Source organism: Trachypithecus francoisi, unplaced genomic scaffold (genome assembly GCF_009764315.1).
Source record: "Trachypithecus francoisi isolate TF-2019V2 unplaced genomic scaffold, Tfra_2.0 Lachesis_group3, whole genome shotgun sequence".
NCBI classification, from domain to species: Eukaryota; Metazoa; Chordata; class Mammalia; order Primates; family Cercopithecidae; genus Trachypithecus; species Trachypithecus francoisi.
The window spans coordinates 155438706-155449362 of record NW_022681468.1 but is presented as its reverse complement, the minus strand read 5'-3'; the positions used below and the strand labels follow the sequence as shown (position 1 = coordinate 155449362).

At 38.8% G+C, this 10657-nt stretch overlaps 1 protein-coding gene across 2 annotated transcripts; it reads right to left on the bottom strand.

Annotated features, from left to right (window-relative positions):
* Window positions 1–258: 258 nt before the first annotated feature.
* On the bottom strand, window positions 259–10322 carry ZNF770 (zinc finger protein 770). 2 transcript variants are annotated; one of them, XM_033190656.1, is made up of 3 exons: window positions 10093–10322; window positions 9138–9254; window positions 259–5091 (listed from the first exon to the last, which is right to left on the bottom strand). In XM_033190656.1, exon 3 carries the CDS (start codon window positions 5033–5035, stop codon window positions 2960–2962), a length of 2076 nt encoding a protein of 691 aa, XP_033046547.1. In that variant the 5' UTR covers window positions 5036–5091; window positions 9138–9254; window positions 10093–10322; the 3' UTR covers window positions 259–2959. The 2 variants fall into 2 exon arrangements, with proteins under 2 accessions (XP_033046547.1, XP_033046546.1); XM_033190655.1 differs by lacking the exon at window positions 10093–10322 and adding an exon at window positions 9703–9903.
* Between the last annotated feature and the right edge of the window lie 335 nt (window positions 10323–10657).

The window sequence follows — 10657 nt, the reverse complement described above, 5'->3', positions numbered from 1 at the left end:
GATCATACAACATATAATGGAGTTAACATATTCTTTTGTAGGTGATAGGAGCTGTCAAAGAGATTTTTTTTTCCACAGAAGGGAACGGCATGGAAATGTAACATAAACAAGAGGGTAAATGATTAAATATCCACGCAAATTTGGTGTAGAATGTAGATTGGAGTGGACCCACAAAAGTATCTGATAATCAATCAGTACCTTGGCTCCAATATTATGTAATTTCTCCCCCACCCCGAAAAAAAAACCAAACCACCAAACTGTGTAACTTGAAACTTTATTTTTAAAGTATTCTGAAAATTTTTCAAGAATTTTAACCACCACCTACTTCCCTTAAACACACACATTTTTATCTTATAATTATAACCCCTACTGCAGTACAAAACAAGAAACAATAACTCCACTAAGTTAGCCAGCCAATCAAACTACTTCAGTAAATAATCACACTACAGCCTGGAATCACTCAAAGAAAAAATTCTTCTAGTTCTCTTTAAAGATATTTATCATTTATTTTTTCATGAAACCAAAGTAATTGATTCAACAATACTAACAGTTCTAGCATGCAACAAACCATCTACTATCTAATGTTTAATCTTAACATGTATATTTTCATTCCTATAAAGTTTCCATAAGAAGCTTGCAATGATCATAAAGGTAAATAAGTACAGTTGTCCCTTGGTATCCACGGGGTATTGGTTCCCGGACCACCCCCTCAACCCACAGATACCAAAAATCCAAGTATACTCAAGTCCCTTACATAAAATGACATATTTGTATATAACCAACGCACATCCTCCTGTATACTTTATCTCTAGACTAATACCTAATGCAGTGTAAATGCTATTTAAATAACTGTTATACTGTATTTTTATTTGTATTATTTTTATGTTTTTTCTAATATTTTTGATCTGCAATTGGTTTAATCCACAGATGCAGAATACATGGATACAGAGGGCCAACTGTGTTTTGTTACAGGTACTTCAAATAGCACTACAGTACATCTTTGACAAAATTTTTACAATATTCCAACTTTCAATATGAAACAGCTTAAAAAGGCATGGGTCAAAAATAAAGTATAGTAATATCACTTATGCAAATAAAGTCTCATAATCATACAAGCACAACACTGTTAGGACCCTCCCTGTTTAGATTGGGAAAAACATTATATAAAACATTTCCTTCAAATAAAATTACATAAATTGCTTACAAAAATGCCAAAATCAATAATTTCAAACATATTAAGGAGAAAACCTTGAACATTATTGGAAAATATAAACTAGTTATTCCTTGCTTTTGCGTAACAGATGAGTTCTTGTAAAGTTTTGTGTAAAGCAAATTCTGTAAACCATTATCTTGCTTGCACTGGAGGAACATATCTCAAGGAAACCTAAGAGAAAGTGTTCTTTAAAACATGTGATTCTCCTCTGTGTTTTCTGGATGTCTGTATCTACATAATAAACAGGCACACTTCTACATCATTGGACATTTTACTCAGACTGTCATGTTTCATCTCTGTAAATTAAACCAAAGTTACTTAAAAATTACCTGTGGTAAAAGCAGCAAGCAGATCACCCCCACCTATTATCCCTCCCGCCTCCCCCTGTCAAAAGAAAGTTCTCAGATTATGATGCAAAATTTACAATTGTTCATTTATCCACATTCTCAATAGAGGATTTTCCACTATATTTAAGTATGGTAGGATAATTACCCACCTGTTCCTCTTTTCAGGTTAGAAACGTAACGGTTCATTCCTTTTATTGCTAGAGAATGTCATTCCTGAAGATTTTATAAACAAAGGCAAATGTGAAGGACAATCTGTCATTATGAAATAAGTCCTTTGTACTAAAGAATATTTCCCAAATAGTAACAGTTCTATTTGGAATGATACCCACAACTCTACAAGCATCTTATCCCTCTACAGGAATGACTACCTTACTAATTAAAATAAAAATTTAACAAGGATCAAAATAAAACTCTTTAGCAATAGACTCTTGCAAAAATAAAAACTAAAACTAGACCTAGTCATTGCCATTTGATCAAACTTGTAACAGGCTTAAATAATAGAACCACTCCATTAAAGAGGCATAAAAAGTTTACTAAAATAAATGTAAAAGTCTTATGGAGATGAAGATCTCTAGAATAGTCTTAAGTCTATGACTACTGCTATCATTAATGAGCAAATAAATGACTTGAAATTATTCTGAAAAGATAAAACTCATACATATTATGAAAGACTACGGCACTTAGAAAATATTCCTGGTAAGTAAACATGGTAAATGTATACAGATGCATTCTAGCCTCTTGCCTACTTTTAAATTATTTTGAGAAAGATGGCACTAGCTGGGAGGAAAAAAAAAAGTTCTTATCACCCGAAGGTGAAATTACCACATAGTCCTAAAAATAGCTTTGAAATGACCGATGAAAATAATACTATAATTTTCTCATCCATTTTCACCTTCAGTGCCTCTTAGTTTTTTAAGTTTACAAAAAAAAAAAAATCCCAATGCAATTTGAGCCACATGTGGACAAAATTATGCTTTCATGTGAAATGTAAAATAAATCAAACATAACAGGGCTATGTGCTGCAGCTAAAAGCCAAGTTTTGCCTCTCAGTGAGATGGCATGTCTTAAGGAATAATTCCTTTAAAAAAATGAATGAGGCTACATTATTTGTACAGCATCACGGATTTATATTTTTCAATACAACCGAAGCATATGTTTACAATACTAAAATGACTACTTTATGGCATCAAATCATGTTCTTGCCTCTAAAAATTAATTTGGCTGTTTCTAAAACATTGTATTAATTTTCTATGTATTTTACCTCCTTACTATGCAGGACAAGCAAATGCCTTGAAACCATTCAGTTTAATGCAGGCCTTTCGATAAAAATGCATTTCAAATAATACAGGCTTTAAAAATAAGATCACCAGAGACCACAATTGTTAGTGGTTGCAACAGTTTACATAACCGAATCTAAGGCAACCACTTTCCCTTGTGGTCGTTCTTTAAAGTGAGTAAGTTGATGTCTCTTCCAGTGAGGAGCCTGTCTGAATGTTTTGCCACAAACTGAGCATTCAAATGGTTTCTGCCCTGCATGAATTAGGTAGTGTCTTTCCAGTTTAGATGGAGATCGGAAACTTTTAGCACAAACACTGCATCGGTACAGGAAGACATCACTTTTCTCCTGATTCTCTGAATAACTGCTAAAAGGATTGTTTTGCTCTGATTCTAAAAGTATATTAGGAAGACAGGCTTGCCCGGTGCTACCAGGAATAAAATCCTGTGACTCTGCCTTAACTCCTGACATTTGATCTGACTCTGAGACCTCATATTTTTGAACACCAGGAGCCTGACATTGTTGGGAAGCATTATAGTTAACATTATTACCTGGATGATTAGAAAGATTGTTGAAGTTTGCAAATTCTACTTGGCAAAGAGATGCATAAGGACTCTTTTCATTATGAGTCTGTTCATGTCTTTTTAAGTGAGCTGACTGTCTAAAAGATTTCCCACAAATATTACAGCCAAAGGGCCTCTGTCCAGTATGAATTAAATAGTGTCTTTTTAGTTTGGATATAGAAGGAAATACCTTCTCACATTTGTCACAAGGACATATCTTATGTCTAGTACGTATGTTCTCCCTTGGAACTGAAAAACCACACTGAAGTACCTCACAGTTATTAAAGAATTCCTCACCTGATGAACCACAGATTGACAAGTCTTTCTTATTCACTGAATTATCAATGCTTAATATGTTTTCTGTGGTAAGGATGCCTTTCAAATTTTTTCCCATATTTTGCCAAGAAAACGGCAAAGTCAATGTTTTCTTCTTTCTATTGCCAATTGTTTTATATGTTCCATGTTTGCCAAGAGAACCCACAAATGTTCTCTGGGTTTGTTCAGAGCTCTGCTCACCAGAAATAAGATCACAATTTCTCAAGAAACTCTTTTTAAATACTTTTTTCTCAGATTGAAAGTTAACTAATTTTTTACTCCTAGCACGTTTAAGCTTGGCCAAGATCTTTTTAACAATGGTTTTATAGTTGTAGCTTCTTTTGAACCTGCTTGGAATTTTGCCACCTCTAGCAGGAAAACAGCTGTGTTCATTGAGAATCTGCTCTGATTCAAAACACTTTTCACACTTTGGACATTGAAAAGGGACAATATAAATTGAGTGGACATCAAGTGGATTATTCTCCTCAGATTCACCAATCTCACCATTTTCAAAACCACCCTGATTTGCATTTAACTTATTAGGCAGGGGGCGAGATTCTGTACGCCTCTTCTTTAATAAAAGAGCCCGAAAAACCTTATTCCTAGTATGGATTTGTTTATGCTTCAGAAGTTTGCTTTGAATCTTAAATCCTTTTTGACAAAAACAACATTGAAAAGGTCTTTCTTCTGAATGTGTAAGTTGGTGGATTTTTAAGTGAGTTGACTGTCGAAAAGATTTAGTGCACAAGACACATTTAAAAGGCCTCTGACCAGTATGAGTAAGTACATGCCTATCAAGTTTTGACTGTGATGGAAACATCTTGCCACAGATTGTACATGCATGAATATTCTTTCTTCTTTTCATGCTATACATGGGATTGGACTTAGAGCACGGGTGTAATGCCCATCTTTCCTCTGTGGTAAAAGTATTATACACGCCATACATTGACTTTTCTTGCTTGGCCTCCAACAATCTTCTGACCTGTTTAACATTATTCTGATAGGTTTCATTGTGAAGTTGTTGGTGCTTCACAAATGTCTTCAGATTTTTAAAGTGGCGCTGACAAATACTACATTTAAAAGGCAGACTATGAGTTAGTTGATGCCTCTCCAGATGAACTAGTTGTCTAAAGGTTTTATGACACACATCACATTCAAATGGCTTTTGACCAGTATGAATGAGATAGTGCCTAGCTAATTTTGATGGTGTTTCAAAGTGCTTAAAGCAAATATTGCAAACATATGGCCTGTTTCTAGGTAGTTTGTTGGCTACCACACACTGTTTAATCTTTAGCATTTTTAAATTGTTTTCAGCCATCATATTCTTCAGTGATATACTCTGATGAGCTCCATAGTGTTCTTAAATTCCACAGATGTCTAAAAATTAAAGAAAAAAATGTATTAATTTTAAAATTATTTATCCATATGAAAAGTAACTTAAGTTGTTCTTTGGCTGAAGATATTAAAGGCAAAGGAGAATCTGGACTTAGTGTTTACAAGTTAATAATCATTTTAAATAATACTTTAAAATAATAAAACTAATTTTACACATACAGAGATATGAGTCTTTAAAAGAAATATCTAAAAATCAATACAATTTTAAGCTATTTTTCTAATTGAGATGCTACATTAAATGGGGACTAGGGTGAATTTATTAACATTAAATAGATACTTTAATTCCAATTTTTCTATTTCATTATTAGGTAGATTTGCCAGTATTTAGTTGCTAGAATTTTAAAAAATGGGCTAGAAAGGTAACAAATTAAAACATAATACTAAAAATAAGAACTTGCATTCAATTATAGCACATTGTAAATATGCTCTTAGAACAGAACATTTCACTTATCATAGTTGAATTTCTTAGCCACAGATTTAACATGACTTATTCTCAATTACTTCTTTAGACCAACAAGGACAGTGTGGACTAGGAGTAAATTCACAGAAGACCTGGGTTCTAGTCCTGGATTTGCCACTATATGATCTTGGTGGTAGGAAGAAGGAAATACAGAGTTCTCATCTGTAAAATGGGGAAAAGGTCTCCTGGACTGTCTACCACCACAAGTGTTGTCAAAAATCAATGGAGATAATGCATATGAATGTGCTAAAAAACTGTGAAGCAATACATAAACCTAAGGAACTATTTAGCACAACGCTAATCAAATTTTAAAATGTTATCCTTATCTTCTTAGTAACATTTTAAAGAGTTTCTCACTAAGAGATAAACCCACTGACTAAATTTACATATTTTAATTTCTCACCTGGCACAGTGGCTCATGCCTCTAATCCTGCACTTTGGTAGGCTGAGGCTGGTAGATCACCTGAGGTCAGGAATTTGAGACCAGCCTGGCCAACATGGTGAAACCCCATCTCTAGTAATAACACAAAAATTAGCCGGGTGTGGTCGTGCACACCTGTAATCCCAGCAACTTGGGAGGCTGAGGCAGGAGAATCGCTTGAACCCAGGAGGCGGAGGTTACAGTGAGCCGAGATCGTGCCATTGCAATCCAGCCTGGGTGAGAATCCGTCTCAAAGAAAAAAAAAATTCTCCTTTTCACTTTGTTGTGAAATTCCCAAAAGACAAGCATAGAGACAACAAGATCAACAAATTGGTTACTTATATAGCTTTCTATGACTAAGTAATTGAAAGCTGAGTGTGCTTTTACCCATCAGGCAATACAGTAAAAGGGTCATTTTGGTCTTAAGCGTTAATATAAAGATTTTAAAAATTGGCCCAGTGCGGTGGCTCACACCTGTAATCCCAGCACTTCGGGAGGCCAAGGCAGGGAGATCACATGAGGTCAGGAGTTTACGACCAGCCTGAACAACGTGGTGAAACCCTGTCTTGACTAAAAATACAAAAATTAGCCAGGCGTCGTAGTACACATCTGTTAACTCCAGCTACTTGGGAGGCTGCAGCACAAGAATCGCTTGAACCGGGGAGGCAGAGGCTGCAGTGAGCCAAGATTGCACCACTGCACTCCAGCTTGGGTAACAGAGTGAGACTCTGTCTCAAAAAAAACAAAAAGAAAAAAAAATTTAGCAAGCACTTTCATAACTATCTTATGTCCTGTCTTCTATCAGAGAAGCTAATTTTCTTCTTGTTATTACTCTACTATGGCATTGCCCTTAAATAAAGGAGTCAGAGATTAAAAAAAAAAAAAATTACAAAGCTGTGCTAGCACTTTCAATATAATGTATCTTCTGGATCAGAGAGTTCTAAGTCTGGAGTTCTTTTGTAAGCTGATCTGGCAAACATCCAACAAGTATGGCGCTACTATCTTCTCCTAGAAGATACCTTCAACCCCAAATCACAAACATACCCACTGTGGTTCTTTAGCAATATGAATCAGAAACAGAAAAAAAAAAAATTACTGAACAAATATCTTTATTACAGTGTTTTTCAAACTGCAGGATATTACTCATTAATGGATTGTGAATTCAACTTAGCAGATCATGATCAGCACTTTGTTATTTAAAATAAGAGCAGAGGCTGGCACAGTGGCTCATGCCTGTAATCCCAGCACTTTGGGAGGCTGAGGCGGGGGATCACCTGAGGTCAGGAGTTCGAGGCCAGCCTGGCCAACGTGGTGAAACCCTGTCTCTAATAAAAATACAAAAATTAGCCGAGTGTGGTGGTACATGCCTGTAATCCCAGCTACTTGGGAGGCTGAGTCAGAAGAATTGCTTGAACCCAGGAGACGGAGGTTGCAGTGAGTCGCCAAGATCGCACCACTGCACTCCAGCCTGGGCGACAGAGTGGGACTCCATCTCAAAAACAAATTTTTAAATCAATAAATAAAAATAGGGGATAAATAAAAGTGGAAAGTATCAGACTGCATACTATATAGCAAGGATAAATATTGTTTCGTTAAACTTCTGTAGGAAGAAGTAAAAAAGTTTATGAAAGCTGTTCTTAACATGCCTCTTCATACTAGACAGAAGAACCTACAACAAATCAACTACTTTATTCAAAGTGGCCAAGTAATCTATTAAGGTGAGAAAGATAGGGGCCCACAGGATGAGACAAGATTACTAAAGAAAGCAAGTGTCTGGTTTTCTTCACTTGACCCTATTATTCCAAAATATGTATCTTAAATAAAAATCATCTAATTACAGGCCAAATGGAAAATGCCACACAAATCCACGCAAAATAAAATAATCTGACCGTAAGCCAGTATAGCAGTAAAATATACCATATAACCCAGATACCAACGTTAACCAACAATCAACTGTTGGTGCTATGAACATGCATTTTCAGTAGCTTGAGAAATTACAGGTGAACAAGCTCCAAAATCTCCAAACATGCCGATACAGAGCAACAGTCATGATAATTAAAATTAAGTCATGAATCCAGTGAACTACAAAGAACTTGGCAGCAATTAGGTGCCAAGGTAGTCAATCAGGACAATGAGCCAAACCAAAAGTAATCAAGTCTTTATTCACTTACTGTGACAGTGTAAGCAAGTGGTAAAAAGAGGCACTGGCTCCCCAGTGGTCCATTAAATACAAGGACACTGGGTGAGGGTCAGCTGATGTAGCGCATATGAGGTAATCCTCTCACTGAAGAGGAGCCCCTAACAAAAATCTCCTGCCTCTTATGGAACGTTAGAATAGGAAAACGGGGGAAGGTCTAAGAGTGAAAGAAGCTGGGTCAAAAACGGAAAAAAGTGTCTCAGCCATGGTCCTTCCTAGGAGGGCCACCAAATGGAGGTACCCAGGCCGAGAAAGAAGTTACGGGATTTGCATATCTAGCAGGAGGGGCAGGGCGAGTCCTTGACTGCAATCCCCTCCAGAAAGCTGCAATGCATTGGCCCATATCGAGCCTGGTGTGGGAGGGCAGCTTGGCCCTTGAGGCCAGTCAGGCAAAGCCTGGTAATTGTCCAATGTCAGGACTGAATGATCACACAGAGGATTTTGGTCTGGAGCCAGATTCAATTCCTTTTGTATGTTTCTTCTTTTCTTTAATAAATGCTTTCGTGGAACACGCCTAAAAGAAAAAAAAAATCACACACCACAACCACCCCTGATTAAAACAGGGATTGGCTACCTACAGCTCCTGTACCAAAAAGGATCATCCATTGTTAGCAGTAAGACTGGATAACTGTTGTCACTTGCCTCCCACCACGTGGAAAAGCACTGACTGGGGGCCCTAGATTGTTAGAACCATTAGTGGCAAGTGGTGATCGTATCTCCTATTTATGAGAGTCAGGTTAGGGATCCTCACCTCACGCACTCATGGAGCTCCAAATCCCATTTCAACCGATTTTTTGTTGTTGTTAATATAAAAATAAAAAAGACTGTAACTTTTCTTACGTTAAACTGAAATAAAAGAATAATAGATCTGCTCAGCGGTTCAACTCAGAACTTACCCTTACAAGAACAAGATATTCTACGTGAAGACTGTAAAAACTGTAAAAACTGACCTCAGTAATATCCAATGTTGCCTCAAGGCTGAAAGCCTGTTGATTTTCTTGTCTTGACTAGTACCATTAGAACGATGTGAGGATTTCACGAAAGTAAGCGAACAAGAAATGAAAGACCTAAGAGAAACACACACAACTTTCAGTTGGGGAATAATCTCCTGCGGCTGCTTCTGCCCCACTCGCCCCGGGCCCATTCTCTTGGCCTTGAACCCTCACCTCTCCCTCCCAGTGGACTACACTGGACAAAGGACACTGACACACACAGCCCTCGTTCTAAGGGCCCACAACCAATAATAAGCACTTAATGGTCGAGTCGAGTCCAGAAACCACAAAATCCCACGCCAGGAAAGGAAGGGCAAGGGTAAAAACGGCTTTGGCTGCAGCCAGGATGAAAACGCCACATGTGATACAACCCACAGCAAGAAAGAAAAAAAAACAAATTCCTCTGCGCCTTCCTCTCAGATTTCTCCTCCGCGTGAGCCGCACTCAATAGGTGGGGAAGTGAGAAAGCAAAAGGAGCCCAGGAACTGAGGTTGTGGAGCCCCCGTTCTGGGTCCCCAGGCACCTTGGCGGAATTGAGGCAGGTCCGACCCTCCCTGGGGGTCGCTCCACTTCTCAGTCGGGTTTCTGAAGTCCTCCCCAGGCATCTGGAGCTGGCGAGGGCCCGGGTGGCACGCACCTCAGGCCCAGGTGCCGCGAAGGCAGCGCGCGCACGTCCGCAGGGCCGGCGCGGCAACGGGCTGAGCGCGCAGGCGCGGCGCTCCGGCGCGCCCTGGGACAAGGTCCGGCTGGAAACAAGCTCCCCCCAATTTCAGGGCCTTTGTCGCCTCCGCGCGGCCCGCCGGTCCCGAAGGGACTGGGACTCCAGAGACGCACCCCCAACCCCACCGCCATTCACCCTGTCATTGCGGGGGAGAGAATAGAAGAATAAAGACGGGTACATTTTCCATCTCACCTCTAAACCTCGATTAGGAAAACGCTGTAGCCCGGACTAGTGGGCTCAAGGGCCGACTGCAAAAGGGCGAGTCAGCGTTCAAAGCCGAGTCGGGGCAGCCCTCTGTAACGCAGAGGGCCGGGGATAAGAAGACGACAATGTATTAGGGGCCCTCTGGGCTAGGACTGTCCTCAGCACTTTGTACATTGCCAAAGTAAATATAACGTAGAGGTCAAGCGCAGGCGCTTTGTGGGCAGACGTGACTGAGCTCCACTCGCGACTCCTCTAATGGCGTGCCAGCTGCGGACCTCATTAGCCCCGCCTCAATCATTCAGTATGTTTTGGTTGTCCACAGTGTACGAAGCCCTGTTCTCACAATTAGATAAAATGAGTGGGAAGTGCTCAACTTAATTCCTAGTGTAGTAGGCCTTCAAAGAACTATAATCATTATTAATTACTCATATTGAATACAACTTTGTGAAATGATAGGATCCCATTTTAAGATAAGGAAAACGAGGCTATCAGAGACATTAAGGAACTTAATGTCACACAGTGAATAAACGATAGAGGTGCGATTTGAACACAG

What these genes read in the sequence shown, in the direction of transcription:
- ZNF770 (XM_033190656.1), bottom strand. Translation starts at nt 5,035, where the DNA reads ATGATGGCTGAAAACAATTTAAAAATGCTAAAGATTAAACAGTGTGTG.